The sequence below is a fragment of the Crinia signifera genome, chromosome 4 (genome assembly GCF_055691185.1).
Source record: "Crinia signifera chromosome 4, ASM5569118v1, whole genome shotgun sequence".
Taxonomy (NCBI): Eukaryota; Metazoa; Chordata; class Amphibia; order Anura; family Myobatrachidae; genus Crinia; species Crinia signifera.
In genome coordinates, this window is record NC_139220.1 from 235,305,110 (window position 1) to 235,328,443 (window position 23,334).

The 23,334-nt window shown below is 44.2% G+C and overlaps 2 protein-coding genes across 3 annotated transcripts in view; one reads left to right on the plus strand and one right to left on the minus strand.

Annotated features, from left to right (window-relative positions):
- Positions 1-13,860, minus strand: part of SAXO2 (stabilizer of axonemal microtubules 2) — a 29,217-nt gene extending 15,357 nt beyond the window's left edge. For both annotated transcript variants that reach the window (XM_083184023.1, XM_083184022.1), the window contains exon 1: positions 13,719-13,860. In XM_083184023.1, coding sequence (XP_083040149.1) covers positions 13,719-13,756 — 38 coding nt within the window. In that variant the 5' untranslated portion in view covers positions 13,757-13,860. The remainder of the gene's footprint in view (positions 1-13,718) is intronic.
- The window catches only part of EFL1 (elongation factor like GTPase 1), a 233,292-nt gene continuing 223,808 nt past the window's right edge, over positions 13,851-23,334 (plus strand). Inside the window, exons 1-5 of the mRNA XM_083184020.1 lie at positions 13,851-14,000; positions 17,655-17,755; positions 19,678-19,745; positions 19,827-19,911; positions 21,888-22,021. Of these exons, the coding sequence (XP_083040146.1) occupies positions 17,665-17,755; positions 19,678-19,745; positions 19,827-19,911; positions 21,888-22,021 (378 nt within the window). The 5' untranslated portion in view covers positions 13,851-14,000; positions 17,655-17,664. The remainder of the gene's footprint in view (positions 14,001-17,654; positions 17,756-19,677; positions 19,746-19,826; positions 19,912-21,887; positions 22,022-23,334) is intronic.

The following is a 23,334-nucleotide window of genomic DNA, read 5'->3' on the forward strand; positions in this document are numbered from 1 at the left end:
TACAATGTTGTTATTGGGTAATCATGGATATGGAGAATCTGGGTTTTCAAAATGAGGTGGTATGTAAGCCAGTAAAATAAAAGTTATGACCGGATTGGCTTGTACTTTATCTCTCCCCACTTCATCTGTCTCCAATGCTTGACACATCTGCCCATAAGTTTGGGAAATAATGAAGTGTTAGCAGACTGTAGTCAGACCAACTGTCATTATATGGCTATGTGATGACATCATTTTTGTCAGCATTACATAGATAGATGGGCTGATGTTGACGTGCATTGTGTACAGAGGGCAAGTATGGATCATCACTTTATTGGTAGGCAGATGCAGGAGATCCAGCCATACTTCCAAGGGTCCGGGGGACTACCCAAAAAGTGAGGAGTCTCCTGAACCATCGCACAGATTTTTAGTGTACACAGGCAGACTTGTATATTATAATGTAGTAAGCATCTGCAGTAGCGCACGCAGGGGGGGTTTCTGGGTACCCAGAAACCCCACCAGGAGTCTAAGGGCCCTAGGCTGAAAGCTGAGGGTCCCCTCTTTCCATGGGTACAAGAATTTAAAAAATTGGGAACCGGAGATATCTTACTTCAAAGCAGTGGTCCCTATCCAAGCCTGTTAATTGCTCTTCCCAGTCAGATATTTCAGGTTCTGTCTGACTCAGATACACAATCATACAATGCGTCTGTGCGAACACAGTGGAGAAAGCCGAGCGGCACGAGAGGGGTGAGATAGCGCTGCGGCGCACATACTTTTAGCATTGACTGTGTTTATTATATTGTGCCGTGCAACCAACACCAAGTGGAGGCAGGACGGACACTGTTACCCAGCTACCAGACAGAAGTCCTTGCCCTCCGCATGCACGGGCACTAACAGAACAGCGCCATTTGACATTGGTCCTTTATTTTTACTATAGCCCTCATTTGAGAACCTTAAGCAAATCTGGACATTTGCCAATAAATTCAGTTACTATACTGGGACTCAAATACCTCTAAATTTGAGGAACCAATCTCCAACTTCTGGCCATGAATAACCCCCAGAGCTAGATTTAATGGTGCACCATTTATGTGATTTTTAATGCATTGTATGATTGTGTATTTGTTGTTTTAATATCGTGTTTTGTTTTGTTTTTTAATAAATTGTCCAAATTCTTGTTCACCCTTGAGCGCCCTGCAATTTCTTTCTTGTGTATTTTGTTTTTAGAGGGTGGCGATCCTCTTTTGCGGTGGCTGCAGGGGAGCAAGATACAACACCTGGTCCCTAGCGCCAAAGACCTTACTCTTCTTGTTTCTGTCTGACTCAGAGTTTCTCTGAGGGTTTATTCCAAAAGCTGGGACTCTCCACCATTGGTGGACACTAGGAGCTTGTCTCTACTGTTCCCAGAACCAGAGATATCAGCCTTCCAGCAGCTGGTTACTGCTCCAGCTCCACACACCTGGTATGTAGTATTATATACTTGTGGGCAGATTACTCTGCCTCCTGAACTCTGATGACCTAGTCCCCAGTACCATTAGTAGGTGGGGCTCTCTAGTTTTTAAATCCATTAAAATCTAATAAATGTATTTCTGGGAACTGGAGATATCTGCAGTCAAGCAAGCTGTCCTCCCACCAGAAAATTATGAATAATGAGCCCACTCCACTATACACCCCTCCTCTGCATATTAAACATCCTCTACCACCCTGGAAGTTATGTATCAGGTCCCCTTCATTCAGCCCAGTGCCCCCTTCTCCCACCCCATCTCCCACCATCTGTGCAGTAAAGGGGTAATTAATGGAAATTACTGATCCAGGCGCTACATGCTGAGCAGTTGATATAATACCCCCTACCACCCGCGGGACATGAAAGCTTCCCCCACCCCTACCGCTGGAGGATCAGTAGTGGCCCCAATACATTGCTATGCCCAGGGGTCTACACTGCTGTTGACGCCCCTGTATGTATATATATATATATATATATATATATATATATATATATATATGTATATATGTGTGTGTGTATATAGATATATTTTTTATTATTATTATTATTATTATTATTATTATTTATATACATTTGGTCTATCTATAATACTTTAACTGACCCGGCATATACTGGGTCACCTAAGTGTCCATCTCTGTGCTTTGCTCCGCCCCTCTGGAAACCCCCTTCTGAGAATCCTGCGTTTGCCACTGATCTGGCCGCGGGCAGACAGAAAATCATCAGCAGGAGTCGTAGAGATCCCTGGGTGCAAATCTCCTCCCTCCCCCACCCCCCCTCCTCCCTTCTTTTCTTTACTTTCTTTTTGACATTCTACTTCCTTTTATAACCGGTACATCTTATTATGGGTACTAATTACATTGTCAATGTTTGATTGTTGAATACTTCCACATCATACCCTGAAAGACGGACTCAGCACCCAACGCCTGTATTTGTCTTTATTGTTCACTTGAGTGCATTACATTGCATTGTTTCATTTCTGAGATGTATTGTGATTTTCTTTAATAAAAATTGATTGCACAAAAAAAGAAAATCATCAGCAGATATGCATCAGAGTACCCCCAAACCCCCCCTGTGTAATAAGCTGGGCAATAGCATACTAGCAGCTTTACCTTGTTGCTGATTAGATGCTTGGTACACTTCTTATTAATAACTGTTTAAACATAATTTTGCTTACATATGTTTAATACTACAGTGAAATCTGGTCCATGGGCTGATCACCTATCACTATAGTTATCATGGATACAGTATACAGTATCATTTATTCAGCTTGTGTCAGGCACTAACACAAGCCCTTATATTGGGTAGTTTCAATTTAACAGTGCACCAAATTTGTGTGTTGTAGAAAGAAGCTACAGTGTATGATGACCTCTGCTGGACATTGTTAGCATGAAGTTTATTTTACTAATTTTTACTTTCATATATAATATTAGTAATCCCGCACAAACCAAAAGCTTTAAAGAGTTGCCTCTGTGAGAGAGATAAAGAGATGTAGTTTCACCGCTGCCAACAGATGGCAGAGTTTCAGAGACACACAGACACTAGACATATATATATGTGAAGAAAAGATAAATTAAGCGCACAAATCAGCAGAATGCGTACAAATATTTACTTATAATATGTTGACGTACATATGGGTTAACGTAGAAAAGCTTGCCATAGACAATCACACGGTGGCACTGCAGGACATGTACAGATGTAACATCAGCGCTCCACAGGATGATCAGTCACCAGCAGGGTACATACCTCCCAACTTTTCATATGAAGAAGTAGGGACACTCGCGCGGCGCCCGAAAAGGGGGCGTGGCGTATGCAAATGAGGGCGCGGCTTATGCTAATTAGCCGCGACCTCATTTTCATACGAGAATAGACGCTGTGCGCATGCGCACAGCGTCTATTCTACTACATTGGGGGGTCTCCCAACTGCCACCCCCCCGCAGCGGGACAATGCCTGCCGCGGGTGGGACGTCGGGACAGGACCCGAAAATCGGGACTGTCCCGACGGAATCGTGACAGTTGGGAGGTATGAGGGTACAGAAGCCAGCAGCCGCCGGACGGAAAAGTACCAGTGTTCTGGGCTGTGGCAAGCCTCCACTGTGAGGAGAACTGGGCATGACACATGGCCATGCCCCCAAAATGCCATACAACAGTGGCCATTTCAAACACCATGTTTAGATGGCCTATAAGCTTATATATTACCAACTTTCTATGCAAGTTTTTATTTACATGCGTGAGCCAGTGGCCTCACATGCACAGTAACTTTGCCTTGGGATATATACAGTATCTCATTGGTCAGGATGCAGGCGGTCAAATAACCAGCCCCAGCACGCCGATACAGAGAATCGCAACAAGAACTCTGTTAGTAACGTAACCCCTCCACCAAGTGCCTAAACCTAACCCCCTCTCCCAGCAGCCTACCCCCCCTCCCCTGCAGCCTAACACTAAGTTACCCCACTAGTACCTAAACCTCCTACCCCCCTCCCCCCTTTCCTAACTGTGCTTCAGCCTACCCCGCATACTTACCGATCGAGATGCCAGCTGTTGGCATTCCGGCGTTGGCATCCTGATCCTTTTTGAAGTTCCGGCTAAAAAGTTCTGATGGCAGTTGAGATGCCGGTATTAAATATAATGACGCCGGCATCTCAGCCACATCCGCTTGGAAACACCTCAATAAAAAAATGGCACTAAAAAATGATTTCAACCTGATGTGAAGAGGAATGCTTATTGTCAGGGACACTGAAAACTTGTTTTGTAAATAGGTGTCTGATTAAATGTTACAGTAGTATATGTAATTTGGTATGGTGTAATGAGAACTGTTGTCAGTCATCATATGACATTACAACGGTCTCTGTGTATATGTTTTCCTTAGTAATACTTACTTAGTAATATGTACAGTACAGCACATCAGACACACCCAAGTGCACTCCTAGGCAACTTCCCAATATACACAGACTACACTATACCTACCAATGGCACAAAAGTATAAGCTGCCAGTCAGATGTGCAGTACTTTCCAGTGAGCCACACTGGTCACTAGGCAGCAATATATCACCATAGGAGTATTAATGGTACTTATGTAGTATCTGGGCGTCCGATTTAGAAATCGGATCGCATCGCATCGCATGTGACCAAATCGTATGCGATGCGATGGTCAAGATTCTTCCATAGGATTCAATGTTAAAATGGTCTGAGTCCATTTTAACATAGAATTCAATGGGAAAAGGGGGTCCTTTTCCTTTCCCCACTATCCAAGTGGGCATGGAGTTGGATATAAACCTGTGGCGAGCGTAGCGAGCCACCGAGCCCGAAGCGTGGCGAGCGTAGCAAGCCCCGCGAGGGGACACAGAATACTTTTTAAGAAATATGCGTCCGTTCGCCACGCTTCGGGCACGGTGGCTCGCTGCGCTCGCCACGCTATATAAAATCAACTCTATGCCCACTTGGATAGTGGGGAAATGAACAGGACCTTCTTAACATTGAATCCTATGCAAAATCGCATTGAATCGCATCGCATCGCATCTGATTGTATGCCTTAAGGTAAGGCATACAATCACAAAATCGGACGCCCAGATACTACATAAGTACCGTATTAATAGTATCTAGGAGAGATCGTGTTCTTATCTCTATCCGCCAGATAGTCTGTGCGGAATGGGATCATTGGGTCAACCTAATGATGGTCGACAGTCATTAGGTCGACACCGTTGGGTTGACATACTGGAAGGTTGACAGGTGTCTAGGTCGACATGGCTCAAGGGCGAGAGATGTCTAGGTCAACATGGGACAAGGTCCACAGGTGTCTATGTCAACATAGTGGATGGTAGGGCATGAAATACCGCCTGTCGGCACATGTTGGCTCAAAAAAAAACCATGTCGACCTTTTGACTGTTGACCTAACCCATGTTGACCTAACATGGGACAAGGTCGAGGGGTGTCTAGGTCTACACATGCGTTAGGTCGACATAGGTTAGGTTGACAGTCAAAAGGTTGACATGAGGTTTTTACTGTTTTTTGAGCCACCATGTGCCGACAGGCAGTATTTCAGTATTGCCTTACCATCCACTAGGGTGGTGGGAGAAAATAATAGCGTAGCAAGGCACTGAGCCCGAAGCATGGCGAGTGCAGCAGGCTTAGCGAGGGGACACGGTGCACTTACAACTCCATGCCGACTAGGTTGACATTCAGGTAAAAAAAACAGTGACAGCCCCCCTGTTGACCTTTTGATTGTCGACCTAACCCATGTTGACTAACGCATGTGTCGACCTAGACATCTGTCGACCTAGACATCTGTCAACCTTGAGGCATATAGACCTAGACACCTGTCGACCTTCCAGTATGTCAACCCAACAGCGTCGACCTGATGGCTGTCAACCATCTTTAGGTGCATAATAAATTTACTACCGTTTATCTTTCTGGTGGTGCATAATTCATTTACTACCGTATATATATATAATATCTTTCTGGTGGGGCATAATAAATTTACTACTGTATATCTTTCCGGTGGTGCATAATTAATTTACTACCGTATATATAATATCTTTTTGGTGGTGTCTAATTATATTACTACCGTATGTATAATATCTTTCTGGTGGTGCATAATTAATTTACTACCGTATATATATATATATAATATATTTCTGGTGGGGCAGAATTAATTTATTACCGTATATCTTTCTGGTGGTGCATAATTAATTTACTACTGTTTATCTGGTACTTGTGTATTATCACGGCGCCCACGATTTCCATCGCAGGGCATTGTACAATGAAAAATTGCGTCGCATCGATGCGATATGATCGCATGCGATGTAACGCGATTTCACACGATTTTTAATTGTACAGGCACCCAGATGCCTTATTACCATGTTAAATGCCCCCCCAGACCCGATTTTTAATTGTATACCCACCCTCATGGGTCATGAGTATGTGAAATGCCCCCCCATTGTTAACGCCACCCCACTATCAACGCCAACCCGAAGCATGGCGAGCGCAGCGAGCCCGCGAGGCGCGGCGGTGCGCATCCTCCGACCTTTTCATACCCCAACTATCCACGTCGGCCGAAGCGTGGCGAGCGCAGCAAGACACGGATTACTTCACATGTATTCCGCGTCCCCTCGCGGGGCTCACTGCGCTCACCACGATTCGGGCTTGGTGGCTCGCTGCGCTCGCCACACTGTATAAAATCAACTCCACACCGACGTGGATAGTGGGGGTATAAAAAGGTCGGAGGACGCATACCACCGCCCCTTGCGGGCTCGCCAGGCTTCGGGTTGGCGCTCATAGTGGGGGGCCGTTAACAATGTGGGGGCATTTAACATACTCATTAGCCATCAGGGTGGGTATACAATTAAAAATCGGGTCTGTGGGGTGCCATTTAACATGGGAATCAATGGGAAATTGCGTCACATCGCATGCCATTGTAATGGCATGCGATGCAATTTTAAAATTGTATACTCAGCCCGGGAGAAGGCTGAAATCGGGCCCATTGCATGCCATGGCATACCTTAATTAGTGGTATGCGATGGGTGCCGTCATAATACACAAGTACCGTTTATCTTTCTGGTGGTGCCTAATTAATTTACTATGTACATCTTTCTGGTGGGGCCTAATTCATTTACTACCGTATATCTTTCTGGTGGTGCATAATTAGTTTACTACTGTACATCTTTCTGGTGGGGCCTAATTAATTTACTACTATATATCTTTCTGGTGGTGCCTAATTAATTTACTACCGTATATATCATTTATTTCTAGTGGTGCCTAATTAATTTAATACCGTATATATAATATCTTTCTGGTGGTGCCTAATTAATTTACTACCGTATATATATAATATCTTTCTGGTGGTGCCTAATTAATTCACTACCATATATATAATATCTTTCTGGTGGGGCATAATTAATTTATTGCCATATATAAAATACCTCTGTATTGGTGCATCTATTGCTGTATATACTTGCACTACAGTGGTGCTGTCCTGTGGTGCAATATATTGCATTACTCCACAAAAATAATGGAGATCCAAAAGATGGAGAATCAATTAGGGAAAGATGAAGGGCCGCTTCCTCTTACTTCTGAATCTGCTGCAAATGCAAGTAGTAATGATGACATAAACGATGATATGCCATCAACATCGTCTGCCAAGGCCAACGTCCAGTGTCAAAGTACGGGGCATGTAAAATCCAAAAAGCCAAAGTAGAGTAAAAGGAGGACCAATAAAACTTTAAATTCAAATCATTGGAGGAGAAACGTAAAATTGGCAATGTGCCATTTACGACATGGAGTGGCAAGGAACGGTTAACGCCCAGGCCTGTATTCATGACTGGTGGTTCAACTACACATGACCATGCAAGCCCTCCTACTCCCCCTCAAAAACACAGCAAACATCTCTGCCTACTAAAGAAGATACGTTATCACAAACCCCCAAGGAGAGTGCAAGGGTGTTGGTGGTTGCAATGCCTGATGTTCCCATCGCTGTATGGTAAGAGGTGGTTCTTTCCACCAGTTTCAGCTCTCCCTCTGCATATGCTGGAAGGATCACCCACAGTGCAGTTCCTGATTTAGATAATGAAGTTGTCAATGTTGTAGACCGAGAGGAAGATATTGATGTAGCTGGCGCTGAGGAGGAAGTTGACGAGGAGGATGCTGAGGTGGTTTACTTAAATGAGGCACCAGGGGGGGAAACAGTTGTTGTCCATGGGATGAAAAAGCCCATCGTCATGCCTAGGCAGAGGAGGACCAATAAATCCACCTCTACGGTCTGGAATTTTTTTTCATCTGAATCTGGACAACAAATGTATTGCCATATGTAGCTTATGTAAAGCTCCAATAAGCAGGGATAAGGATCTTGCCCACCTAGGGACATCCTCCCTTATACGTCACCTGAAGACCCTTCATAAATCAGTGTTTAGTTCAGGAACTGTGGCTAGCAGTCCATGGACACCTAAATCCCTTGGTCCTCCTGTTGGAGCCAAGTGCCTGTAAAGCACACCACCAACTCCCTCCTCATCAATTTCCTCCTCGATCCGGATCGGGGGGGGGGGGGGTCCTGCAGGCCATGTCACCAGCATGACTGACTCATCTTCTATCCAAGATTCCTCCGGAGGATCCTGCAGTGCTACGCCTACTACTGCCGCTGTTGCTGGGAGTCGGTCATCATCCCAGAGGGGAAGTCGTAAGACTGCTATGTCTTTCACTAAGCAATTGACCGTCCAACAGTCATTTGCCATGAGGACAAAATACAACAGCAGTCATCCTATGGCAAAGCAGATAACTGCGGACTTGACAGTTATGTTGGTGCTAGACGTGCATCCAATGTCTGCCATCAGTGGAGTAGGATTTAGACGGTTGATGGAGGTATTGTGTCCCCGATACCAAATCCTGTCTTGATTCCACTGCACTAGGCAGGCGATACTCGGGATATACAGGGATGTCATAAAAAGTGTCCTCATTGCCCTGAAAAATGTGTCTGTACCCACTGTTCACTTAACTACGGACAGGTGGACAAGTGGGTGAGGGCAAACTAAGGACTATATGACTGTGGCAGCCCACTGGGTAAATGCATCGCCTTCCGCAGCAGCAGCATCTCCTGTACGCCAGCTCCTTCCAAGACAGGCTACGCTGTGTATCACCGGTTTGAGGAAGAGACACAATGCCGACAACCTCTTAGAGAAACTGAGGGAAATCATCTCCCAGTGGCTTATCCCCCTTTGACTCTCCTGGGGATTTGTGGTGTCGGACAACGCCAGTAACATTGTGCGGGCATTACACATGGGCAATTTCCAGCACGTGCCCACACAGTAAATTTGGTGTTGCAGCATTTCATCAGAAGTGACAGGAGCGTGCAGGAGATGTTTGCGGTGGCCTGCAAAATTTGCGGACACTTTCGGCATTCTGCGACTGCCTGCCGAAGGCTGGAGCAGCAGCAAAAACACCTGAACTTGCCCTGCCATCAGCTTAAACAAGAGGTGGTGACGCGCTGGAACTCCACTTTCTATATGCTGCAGAGGATGGAGAAGCAGCAAAAGGCCATTCAAGCCTACACGGCCACCTACGACTTAGGCAGAGGAGCGGGGCTGCACCTGACTCAAGCACAGTGGAGGCTGATTTCCGTGTTGTGCAAGGTTCTCCAGATGTTTGAACTAGCCACACGTGAAGTCAGTTCCGACACTGACATCATTAGTCAGGTAGTTCCCCTGATCAGGCTGTTACAGAAGCAGCTGTAGAAAGTGAAGGAGGAGCTAAAGTGTGATTCCGCAAAGCATGTCGCTCTTGTGGATAAAGCCCTCCATACGCTTTGCCAGGATACGAGGGTGGTCAGTCTGGTAAAGTCAGAGGAATACATTCTGGCCACTGTGCTCGATCCTTGGTTTAAAGCGTATGTTATGTCAAAGACAATTCCATCTTGCATTACCATTCATTAATCCCACTGAGAGTCATTGATATGTGAGATAAGTTGACTCGTCTTTAATCACATACAACTGTTTGCGCTCAAGTGGTAATAATCACAGAGCTGACCAATTCCACTGCTGAGAGTCATTGATTGCTCCACGAATCGCCAATGCTCCTTGGCTGGTCATCGCCTGGTTATGTCTGGTCAGTAGGTTCCATTCCATTCTAATGCCGTACATATAATACCTCTCTGCTGGTGCATCTACTGCCTTAGATTGGGTGTTACAGGTGTCTCTGGGAAGCCATTCTGCAGTGTCATTAATGGGGCACTGTACCTTAAGCACAGATAACACGTACATCACTGTCACATTCACAGACACTGTAATGCAGAGGGGTATATGCTCTATATTATTCCGTTTCTGCCACTGTCTGCAGAAGGCTGCCGAATTGCCCACTGCTCCTCGGCTGGTGGTAAACACGATCAAGCCAGATAGTGATCTTATTGGATATTAAACTGATAAAAACAGATACACAGCACAGCACACTCGCAGACCAACTCAGTGCTGCACCAATCGCCCACTGCTCCTCGGCTGGTCGCCACCTGTGGTCAGAAGGTTCCACCCCTTTGCAGCTATTGCATTGCTGCACCAATCGCCCACTGCTCCTCGGCTGGTCGCCGCCTGTGGTCAGAAGGTTCCACCCCTTTGCAGCTATTGCATTGCTGCGCCAATCGCCCACTGCTCCTCGGCTGGTCGCCGCCTAAGGTCAGAAGGTTCCACCCCTTTGAAGCTATTGTATTGCTGCACCAATTGCCCCCTGCTCCTCGGCTGGTGGTAAACTCGATCAAGCCAGATTGGGGTCTTTTTGGGGCCTAGTTTTTCAAACTGCCATCCTGTCTGCCGCTGCAGTGCCACTCCTAGATGAGCCATGTGTTTGTGCCGCACACTTGTGTGGCTTAGCATAGTTATCCAGCTAACTCGGTGCAACCTTTTGCCCAATATTGTGAGGTGTGAGGTGTGCATAATAGACTGGAAATGAGTGGAAATTAATGTTATTGATGTTAATAATAGCGTAGGAGCAAAAAAAAAAAACAAATTCTGTGATTTTAGCAGTTTTTATGCTTTTTTTTTTTAAAACAAATCAAAACCCAAAACGTTTAGGGGGTGTTTTGGCAAAACCCATTAGAACCCAAAACCTGAAGGTAATCAGAACCCAAAACTCAAAACGCGAAAAGTGGCCGGTGCACATCCCTACTTTTAATTACCAAAAAAGCATGTTTCTAGGCATGACATATTTAATGTTATACTCTGCATACTCTTAGCATATCTATATTCACACGTCATTATATGTGCGTCTTAAGGATTATATAATCACCTGCACATTGCATTATGCATTTACATTTTATAGTTTATATAGTTGGTTGAATGGTTGCTGACCAGAGAGGAGGTTAGAGACAGTAATTTGGAGGCATTAGACTTTGGACTATGAGTAGTGATACTGGCCACCAGGGCCGGACTGGCCATCTGGCACTTAAGTCTATAGGTCAACAAATATTTGTTGACAGTGATTAGGTCGACACATATGAATGGTCGACATGCACTAGGTCAACATTAATAAAAGGTTGATTCAAGCAAAGGCCAACATGGAAATGGTGGACACAGGAAAAGTCGACACAAGGGTTTCATGGTTTGGATCTATGTCAATGTGGACACCGTATAAGTGTACCGCGTTCCCTCGCATGGCTCACTGTGCTCGCCATGCTTCAGGCAAGGTGCCCCGCTGCGCTCGCCATGCTTTGGGCACGGTGCCTCGCTGCGTGCCAGAAGTGCTCTATACCAACAAGAACAAGTTTTTTTTTTTTTTTTAATCGTGAAAAACTCATGTCGATCTTTTCCTGTGTTGACAATTTCCATGTTGGCCTTTTGCTTGTGTCGACCTTTTGTTAATGCCAACCTAGTGCATGTCGACCATATTTAGGTGTCGACCTAATTACTGTTAAATAATAGTGGTGGACCTAGTGACTGTCCACCTAGACACTGTCGACTTGTCAACAGGATACCATATACTACTAGTCACAAATGTTAGAACATCCCCATTTTTCTAGCTGTTATTGAAATGTTGCAAAAACCTGAAATGGTATAAAGTTAAAGGTACGCCCATACGGTACATTTTGTCCTCGATGCGTTTTGTAATAGATTGCATCACATCTAGTTCAAACCTCATGCAATACGCTAAAAACAGTGTACGATATGAACTAGATGCGATGCGATGTGATCTAGTACAAAATGTACTTCCTGCACAAACTGTTTTGACTTGTAATATGCGATGAGCGGGAGCGCGCATTGCATCGCAAATCAAAAGAAACATGGTGCGATGTGATCTACACGTGATGCGTTTCAAACTTAAGGTCCCCATACAGTCCATTTTGTACTTTGAGATGCGCGCACCCGCGCATCTCATCGTACAGTACAAAAAGTGCTGCACATACTTTTTGTACTCGTTTTTCATTGCATTGCATCACATCGCATTGCATGCACAATGCATACATAAGGCATGCGATGTGTACTATATAAGTACAAAATGGATCCGTTAAGCGGACTGTGTATGGGGACCTTAAAAAGTTTAAAACACATGCGATTATCGCACCGTATGTGGGCACCACTAGGCTTAGCATGCTATCCCTTTAAACTGGGACAATCATGAATTACACAGGTTCTGTGGATGGCTGACTTCAAACCAGCATTTCACCTGCTTTTATTCAGCCACGAAGCCTGTAAAATTCAAGTCTGTACCTATTTCAGGGAACAAGTAATGGGCTAAAACTTACAGCTGTTCTGCAACATAAAATAGAGGCCTGCCTGGACCACAAAGCAATGCCAGTGTCAGTGGCGGAATTTGTGGAAAATATAATTTGACCCCCCTTCTCCACCCTAACTCAAGTTAACAATATGCAAACATGGCTGTGGGGAGCAGGAAGAGAGGCATGGAAGGTCTTATGAACCAGTGAATCTAAATGTCAAATGGCTCATCACACAAAATGGGGGGGGGGGGGGGGATAAAACTTCCCAGGAAATGTAATAAAAATGGAACGCTCTGGACCATATGGGGTGGCTGTAATCTTACCCTTTCCCATGTCCCCTGTGATAGCTATCACAGGCACCCTCCGGAGTCGACACCCCCCCCCCCCCCCCCCCCCCCCCGTAAGGCACCCCCAGACACAAGCTCTGGAATACAGAGTTTAGTAGTCTGGTCCGGCGTTCCGGGGTACAGTCCGGTTCCAGTTTTGACTAGTCCCTACTTCCTGGGCATGTTTAAGGCAAAATAGCCCAAAAGCAATCTACCAGTCCAACAAATTTGTGAAAACTTGTACAACAGTGTTGGGAAGAAGTTCCCAAAGAATATTTGATTTGCGTTGTAGAAAGAACGCAGTGGAGGCACTCAGTGGTGGTCTTTGCAAGAATCAGCTACTCTGATGCATCAATCATTTAGTTTCAATTTTGATAAAAAGATTCCAAAATTTCTCATGTTCAATGGTATACATACAGTATGACTCAGAGTACAACTCAATAAAAGCTGAAAAATGTAGGATTTCCAAAACTTTTGACTGGTAGTGTAAATTCCTATACACACTCACAGCATGACATTCCTATACACATAGAATACCATTCTGATAATAAATAGTACTCCTATCTTGTCTACTAAACACGGGACTAGTTGTGTCTCTATGGCTATCGCTGAAGCCACAAGTCTGGCACTTGCAGTTCCTCAGGCTGGAGAGTAGCCCCCCACCCCAGGATGCCGTGTCCCCCCCCGCCCCGATGCGGCCCCCCTGCTGCCCCCTGAGGCGGCTGATGTCCTACCCGCAGGTGCAGATCTCGCAGATACATTTGCGCTTCATGTCTCCGGTGCTGTAGTGCGGCGATCACTAAGCGGTGCCGCTGTCAGAGATGTCCCCTGGTAACTAGGCAAGCGGGCAGTAGCCTAGCAACGACTGCGCGTCTGTCAACAGGGCGGAGCTGCGTGATGACGTCACGGAGAAGGACGTGATGTGCTCGCTGCTGCCTGGTTCCGGGTGTGGGAAATAGCACATGTTGGAGTGGTGACGGCGCTGTCAATGTTTATGAGTGGCTTCAGAGGGACTGGTGAGTGCCGGTGGTTTCTCAGCAGCTACCAGTTTTGTTGTAGAGCAGCCTTGCCTGTATTTTACCTTTGGCATTGTCTTCCCCCTATTCCTGCTCTCATGCCAAACTGCCCCAACTTTTCTGCAGCTGGGGCCGGTTTTCCCAAACACTACGTTTGAAGAGAAGGTGCTGACAATTCACAGTTTCTCCTACTTCTGCTTCTGTACAGTTCATGATGAAGGTAGTACAGGCGACATCACATGCTCACCTGTCAGCCCCAATCTGACCTGATGTACCCGTACACTAGTACAGAGGTTCCCCATCGCAGTCCAAAGGCTCCCTAATGGTCCATGTTTTAAGTATATCCATGGCAACACAGGTGACATTTGATTTAACCATCTGTGCTGAGCCATGGACATACTATATACTGTATTCTATAGAAAAGCTATATACAGTAATACAGATTTATTTAAATGTGGTCATTGCATACGTATGCATGCATTCACATTGGATGTTGCATGCATGGTGTTACGCCTTTCAATGTCACCGGTCACCTACTGAGTACATACATGTGGGGCATGTTGCATGCATCACCAGTCTCCTACATGTGGGGCATGTTGAGACCGATGTACACCCGCCTAGCTTATTGCACTCCACTAGCGACTTGATGAAGGTAAAGTGGCAGCTGAATATGACAGACATGATGATTGGAGGTACAGGCGTAACCAGGCTGATCACACCCGCACCTATTAGTGATGTGTGTGTGTGTTTAATAATCGCACCCATAGACTATATTTGCATGTGTGATAAGTTGTTCTCGCATGCATACGCATCATGGGCTGGATGAAAGCGGCTACATCTATACTGGTAGATGGAAGAGAAATAGTGGTTGACAAAAGACATGCATGGCAGAAAGAAACTAAGGACTAGAGAGAAAAAGGCTGAGGGTTAAGAAGGGCAGTAGTAGAAGAATTGGTAAGAGGGAGCGTGCTCAGTAGATGTTTGGGGGTAGGGTCAGTAGGGCAGGTGGAGAAGTTGAAGAAGAGCATGGACCTTATGCACTAAGAGAAGGTTATGAAGCACACAAGGAGCCCAATTCCGAGCTGAATTCATGTGCAAAGGTTTATAAAGACTCATATGGTGCATGCGCTACACAAGGTGTACACATAAATGCACAGTTGTGATCAAGACAGACTGTATCACGTGGCTCGCCATGCTTCGTGGGCCACTTTACCATTCCCAGTATGAGTCCACGTGGACCTTTTCATGTGTTCACCATTGCCATGTCAACCTATTGTTTGTGTGGACATTTTGACCATGTGGTGTCAATCTATTGACTGTCGACCTAGACATTGTCTTTCAGCCATCCGTACACCAAACTGATGGTGGTGTATAAGGATGCAGCAATTAGTATTGCAGTGTGCATGGATCCTAACGGCCTTAGGAACCTACAGTATATAGAAGTTCCCTCTGGCTATGGCATTTCGTTACTGACTAGTGGAGCCCTGGGCAGGCTTTAAAGAAACATGGGACTTCTACATCTTTTATCTCCTGTAGTTTTGGAATCAGGACTGGTCCAAGAGCCGAATGGTGGTTCTTGAAATAAGGGGTACACCTTGTAAATTTTTCCCTGTGTTTTTGGAATCCGCACTGGCTCAAAGAGCCCAGGACTGGTTATGCTGAGGAAGGGGGACCCCACGCTGTTTTTCTCTTTCATTTTAACTGTATCTTTTACTTTTACACATAAAAGCATCAATCAGATCCATGCATTGCTTGAGGGTCGGCCGTGTTTGGATGCTGGTAAACTTGGGAGCTGACTGGCTAGTTGCCTCTCACTCTCCATTTTATCACTTTTTGAAGCTTGATGCAACTGGCCCTTAGTGCATTCACTAAATATCTGAGCTGACGTTAGCAATGTTTGGCACTGCCCATCGCTGTAGGGTGTACCCATGAAGTGATTTGTGCTTAATCTCTAAGCAATCTAGACAGATCACTTAGAAAATAGGCATAAATAGCCCTGAATGTATGCCCCCCGTACAAGCTCAAACCAGCTGCTTCTCTTTTCTGAATCTGCAAATTAGTACAACATTTTGAAAACATCACATTAAGAGCAAAGTTATTACTGCGTATTGACAGACAATAAGATGACTGCACAGCTGGCCTGCTTAGAAACATCTGGCCATGCCTCCTGGTGATGCAGGAAACCATCACCAGGGGGGTGTGGTCAGTTAGTGACAGTTTCAGCCAGTAGGTTGCAGCGAGGAGAGAAGCAGCATATTGCTGGCGACAGAGATGGATCCCCAGAAGGGTGAACAGCAAGAAGTCATTGTTAACTCCAGATAAGGAAAGGTAAATAGTGCAGCTCAAGTACTGTGCTGGAGTCCATGCCAAGGTAATACAAATAAAGTTCTTTTGTATGCAATTGAGACCTGGTCTGGTATCTGTTTTACTGTAATGCCTGTTAGCACTCCACCACCTGCTTACTGTGTCCACTTATGTAAGTTGTTGTCACACCCACATCAGCAGAATCTCTGTGGTTACCTGTGACCATACCCATATGCTAGTCAAAACCATGGCAATTGATAATGTGAAGGAGATACCTCTTCTGCATAACTTCTGATCTGTTACTGACAGTGGGAGCCATTGAGTTGGATTGCATATGTCGGGGACATCTGGCATAATTTGGATGTTGTTTGTAATTTCATTTGTGGATCAGGCCAGCATAATGGGCCTGAAGCACCCACTGCCCATTGTGGATGCAGTTGTGTGATTCCCCCCCCCCCCTTTCTGTGCGTTCGCCTAAGTTGCACTAGCCATGTATGCTGATGGTGTCCGTACGTAGTCGCAGTTGTGATTTCAGACGTATGCACAGAGAAGTATTTTAAAAATGTAGTGGGCTGGGATACACCAATCTGTATTACTACCGTCTTTCCCCGATAATAAGACACTGTCTTATTTTTTTTTTTCCCTCAAAAAAGACCATAGGTCTTATTTTCGGGGGAGGGCTTATTTTATTCCCCACTGCGCCTTTAAAACATTCCACACTGCGCCTTTATGAAATGCCCCCCAAATGATCCATAATTTATGGTAATGTGTCGGTATTTTACATGCCCCCACCTGTTTAACTTGATGTCCGTTGATGGCGCTGTGTGGTGAGCAGCAGCCAGCCAGTTCAGCCGCGTGATGTGCGCGGCGCGGCGTGACGTCACGCCGCGCCTACCGCAATGCATCCCTGGGAACGGGAGCTGCGGTGCTGCTGGTGAGTAAGAGGAGGTGAGCGGAGGGCAGCGGGGGTCAGCGGGGGTCAGCGGGAGTCAGCGGGGGCTGAGCGGAGACTGCACATATGGTGCACATACAATAACATTGGGAAAATGGTAGGGCTTAATTTCGGGGGAGGGCTTATTTTGGACCAGCGTCCAAAATCTGGGGTAGGGCTTATTATCGGGGTAGGTCTAATTATAGGGGAAAGACGGTAGCGCATGTCTTGGTCCTCCCACATTCAGATGCATAGATGTACATCAGAAAGGGCATTGTAGCAGCACTAGTATAAAATTGCAGATATAGTAGATGTCTGCCAATAGATGCATTCTGCGTCCATCTGTGATTCAGGCCCAATGTGTTTTTGATTGATTGTATTAAATGTTGCATCAAACTAAATTGATTATTTGTTTTCAGATAAAACACCATGAGGCTCGTAAGCTTGGAAAAAATTGTTGCACTGCAAAAGAAAGCGGCCAACATCCGGAATATCTGTATATTGGCTCATGTTGATCATGGTAAGTGGGGTCTAGTTTGTGGTGTAAGCTATGCACTTGAGCTGAGGTTTGCTAATAGCTCCTCTATCCTTACCCTGCATTGGCCTTTGGATAGCCATGTACTACAGTACATGCATGCTCAAATAAAAACCTGGGAGGCTATAAGGAAGCAGCATGCTCCCGGTTCTGCTGGCCCTGTCCTTGCCCTCAGGCCAAATGTATTTGTAGATCTTGTAAATCTTTTTTTTCTTTTAAGTTCTACAAATAAATGAATTTGCAATGAGGGTAATGGCATGACTGGCAGAACAGGGTGCAGTGCTAGACTTTCATGTATCTGCTCCAGTGCATTATGAAATCTATTTATAGATTATCTATAATTCTTGTTAATCACTAAATAAGGTTTATATTCTAGCTGCAGGACTCGTCTTCGCTCTGATATAGATTGTGTCCAGTAAATGGGGGATATTCAATCTCCCGCAGTCATCTCCCGACGGGGGAGATGGCTGCAGGGCTCTATTCAATGTTGTCTTCCCCGACAGTATTGAACACGGGATCTCGGCAGAACAAGCCCGACTTCACAAGCAGTCGGGCCGTTCTGCCGGGAAGTGATGAGCTCCCGGTCAAAGCTTGCGGCCACGCCCCCTTCTCATCCTGCGGCAGGCGGTACATTGAATTCTCAGCCGAGCAGACCGAGAACGGGACAGGGTCACGGCTGTCGGACCAGTTCAACAGCCGTGACCCAGCATTGAATACCCCGTAATGACTGAATATTCTTAATCAGGAAATGTTAGTCAAGATTAGATGCAATAAACCAATGTGTTTATTGTGCAAACAGCAACTTTTCAAATCAGTGTAATTCTTATTCAAGCTCAACCATATATGATGCCAAAAACAGTGTGTACAACCACCTAACATGTGCAAATTTGATAGTGTGGTCGCACATTCGAAAGTGGTATTTATCTTATAAAATGGTCCATGTAGATAAAAAATAGTTCTGGAGATGTTGTAGGGTGAGACAGATACAGAAAAGGAGGGAAAATAGTACAGGGTGAGTATCCCTTATTCAAAATGCTCGCTACCAGAAGAATTTTGGATAACGGATTATTCCGTATTTCAGAATATTTTTATATGTCAATGATGTATCTTGAGGTATCTTGCATTTATGTTGCACAAACACATGAAATACACACAAATATATTTTATTTGTGCCTAAAACAAGGTTTCAAATCATGAAACAATGTTTGTGTATAATCTCTGATACTCAATTTAAATGCCAAACAATCATTTTTGCACATATTTAGCGCCAGTTACTTATCATGTCCTCAGTAGTGCCAGTTACATATGTCCTTAGTAGTGGTTTTAGCAAAAATGAAAAAAAAAAAAAAAAGTTTCACTTTGTAGAATGTATGGTTTTCGGAATAATTTGGATAAGGGATACTCAACCTGTACTGTACTGTTCTTGTTATCGGAACAGATCATCATTGTACCAGTCATTATGGATATTGGTTAAAGGTTTTCTATAAAAGAAAGTGTGTTTCTGGCGAGGATGTGCCACTGTCAGGGAGGCAGGGATGCACTCCTTCTCTGTAAGTAGTGTCTCTGAATGATGACAGGGTTTACAGTTGTGGAGTGATACAGCTGTGGCTCAGTGATGGGGTTTTGCTGACAGTTGGCAGTAGGTGTGTGTGTGTGTGTCCAATCATGTTAGTGGGATCTATCTATCTATCTTATGATATTACTTCACCTGATACAAGTCTGGAAAAATGTACTACACATTGTTGAAAAGTGCATCATAATAGTTTCTGTGATTTTGGAATTTCTCAGATACAGACCGATTTCTAATATGTCTAGATACTAAACAAACTGATTGTACTTTATTAGATTATAATGGTTACTTGTACATAATTGTATTGTTTGACTGAAATCTATTTTGTGCCCTTTAGGGAAAACTACATTAGCAGACTGCCTGATATCCAGCAATGGGATCATCTCTGGCAGACTAGCAGGGAAGGTATGTTTTTCATTTCTGAGGTATTCCTTAGGGAAATAGTTACGCTGCTCTTCACTGCCACCTATCTTATTGTCATTGCAGTTACGTTATTTGGACAGTCGAGAAGATGAGCAGATTCGAGGAATCACCATGAAATCCAGTGCAATATCTCTTCAGTACACATCTGGTACCTTTCCAATATACTGTATATCATTTATACTACCTTTTTTTAAATCTTTCATTTTGCTGTTTAACTTATCATTTAGTAAATATTTAGTAATAATAAATCATCACAAAATATACACAATTTTCTACCAGAAATATTCACAAATCTGTGATTCTTGAATTAGAATCCTTTTTGATTCATCCTTCCCTCCAATCCCTTACGTCACCCATCCAGGAGACAACATTGCCCTTTGTTACACTAATGTTTAATAGTAAACAACGGTCCAAACAGTATGTTAATGAAATCCTGGACACCTCTGCCTGGGAGACCGTCGCTGCTGCATTTAAATAAATTACCCTTCCGATGCCACAATGTACAGTTCTCCTATACTGACAATGTTTGTGTCCAGAACAGATCATTGGATTGGCAGAGCTGCGGTAGGGCGAGGATATGTTAAAAAAAAGGATATATAAAATATGATACCGTTCCTGTCTGGTAGTCATATCCAAGAGATTAAAAAAAAAAAAAAAATATATATATATATATATAAATATATCATTTTTTTTTTATTATATAGAATTTTGGTTTTGTTCCACTAAATTTTGTATTTGAAGCTGGAGTGCTGCATTCTTTATTTTTATACATATTATCTCTAAGCCCTGCACTCTCACCCTAGAACTAGGCGTCTGCTGGGGTGCTATTTACAGAGTACTGCAATGAAGCAGCCCTCCCAATGTAATACCAATGATCCCAGATGGGAAAAACAGCACTCACCAGTCTAGTAGTAATCAAGTCCAAATGTAGTCCGGAAAACGGGTGTTTATTCCTTAGAGAAAAGATGTTTTGGTCCATGTAAGGACCCTTATCAAGGCACTGTACAGCAGTCATCCAAGTAAAAAAAGAATATCGACAATCCTCACCTATCTGGATTGTTGATATTCTTTTTTTACTAGGCAGTGGTTTTTCCTAGGTTTATGCATGGTTTGGTACAAAGCTCTGCAAAGTCTGACACCTTTGGTCCTATCTTTTTGGGAAGGCTCAGTTTCTGAAGAATTTTCTCTAGCAGAAGAAAATCTGACCTTGAATTAGAAAAGTTATTTGTAGTGCTTGTAGGTAAGAATCTTTTTACCTTCCTCTGCACCAAAGACTACTGGTTCTCACAAGTTCCCAAACTTTGTTACCCACAAGGCCACATCTCTCTGTCACTCCTCTATGACCAGAGGTGGTAAACCAAGACAAAAACGATAAGCCCGTCTTCGAGTACTACAAATAAACCGTTGCATTTTGTATCACATCTTTCATTAATGTCAGCCCTGTTCCAGAAAATGAGTGTGCCCACTCATGAGACGGGTGGGTTTGTCTTCTGTGTATATAATTTTCAAAATATTATCAGTTTAGCACTCAGGAACATTACCTTGAATAGGCATTGCTTTGGTTTATTCCCTTTGTGTTCCATATGAAAAGAGCGAATACAGTATTTTTGTGGACACCCTCCCTGTTTTCCCTTGTCCTCTATTTCTGTTTGTTAGTTCTACAGATTTCTCATCATAAATCTATCCATAAGTAATCTACAATATTTGGGCGGGGGGTAGTCTATGTTGGCTGATCTTTCCAAAAGGCGGAAAAATCAGCCATCAGCATTCAACATCGGTTGTTTTTCAGCCAGGACTCTCCTCATGCAGATTCTGCTTTGTTTAAAGTGGAATCAGCATTACTGAACATAGCCGCTAAATTGTTGAATCCATGGCTATTTTCGCCAATCCACGGAGCTTTCCACAGCCAGAAATATGGACCCAACATTGAATAGGTTGAATATGAATTCGACCTAATCTTGTCTGAAACGGCTGGTATTTCCACTTGACGGAAATATCATCCAGGAATGAAAACCCCCTTGAACGCTAGGCATTACCTCATTATTTTCTGCTTATTTATTGACAAACCATAGATTTGAATATCCATGATTATTGTCATCGTAATCCTCCATCATATTTTTGTAGGTGAAGATGAATATCTTATCAACCTCATAGACTCCCCGGGACATGTTGATTTCTCCTCTGAGGTCTCCACGGCAGTCCGTCTTTGTGATGGCTGTATTATTGTAGTTGATGCTGTAGAAGGGGTCTGTCCTCAGGTAATGAAACAAAATATTTCTTAACAATAAAGATGTAGAACTGTAGCATAAACAAAATGCAGTTAAAAAATGTAGGGCATCAAATTTATACATAATCCATGCGTTGTGTGTAATGTATTACGTAATTCGCTAGGTTATAGCTGGGGAGTTTGGTGCAGTCCGTAAGGTCGGAGTATGCATGAAATATTTAATTAGACCAGCCATCTCCAAGTGAGGATGAAGATTGGAATAATTGGAAGCCGTAATTCTATTGGACTACAATTCTCCATCTTCACTTAGAGAGCAGGTCATTTTACAACTGACTTGCATATACACGGATAATGCAGATTTGTCACACAGAAGTTCATGTGCACATGTGGACTGGTGAGAGTGACTATCTCCATCTTAATGGTGCCCCTACACATATGCGATTGGATGCCACCTGCGCTGCCACATCGGGTACTGGAAGAGGGCTGATAGTGGTATAGCGGAGTGCTGTGCAGGAGGGTTGCCATGCGGTGGTAGTCAGGCGGCAGAATTTTAAAACCCTTTAAAAACACTGGGCAGCTTTCAAAACACTGGGCAGCTCTCAGCCAATCAGAGAGAGCTCTCAGCCAATCCGAGGCTTCACATTCAGGCGGCCATTGATTGGCTAAGAGAGCTCTCTCTCAGCCAATCAGTGGGCCGCACAGTCTTTTGAAATGTGTGTTTTTTTGTTTTTTTTAAATGATGCCGCCCACTGCTGACTATCGGCACACGCCAGACCTTCATAGCGCTCTGCTACACTGCTGAGAGGGCTCCTGCCGCCCGTAGTTCGCATTGCGAATGATCGCATGTGGTTAAAAACCACATACCATCACTCATTTATTTACAGTTTCTTATATAGCGCAGAAGATTCCGTTGAGCTTTACAATAGTAGACAGTAATAAAACAAACTGGGTAACAACAGACAGACTTGGAGGTAAGAGAGCCCTGCTGCAAGCTTACAATCTATAGGGATATAGGAGGGAAACACAAGGACAGGCATCAGTAATAGCACAGCAGTCCCACCAAGTTACAAGTCCAGAAGGGAAGCTAAATAATACATAAGTGCCTCAGAGGGTTATGTGTGTAGAACTTAAATATCCACATTATGCTGGTTACAGTCTTAATGATCGAGCAAACTACTGTATCATTCCTATTCGAGAGAAGCAGTTTGGACAAATTAGTGGTCATATGTGACAATAGGTGTGAAAGGGTGGCGATCATTAGGTCGACAAGCATTGGGTCGACACCATTAGATCGACATGCAGAAAGGTGGACATGGGTCTAGGTCAACGGGTCATTAGGTTGAC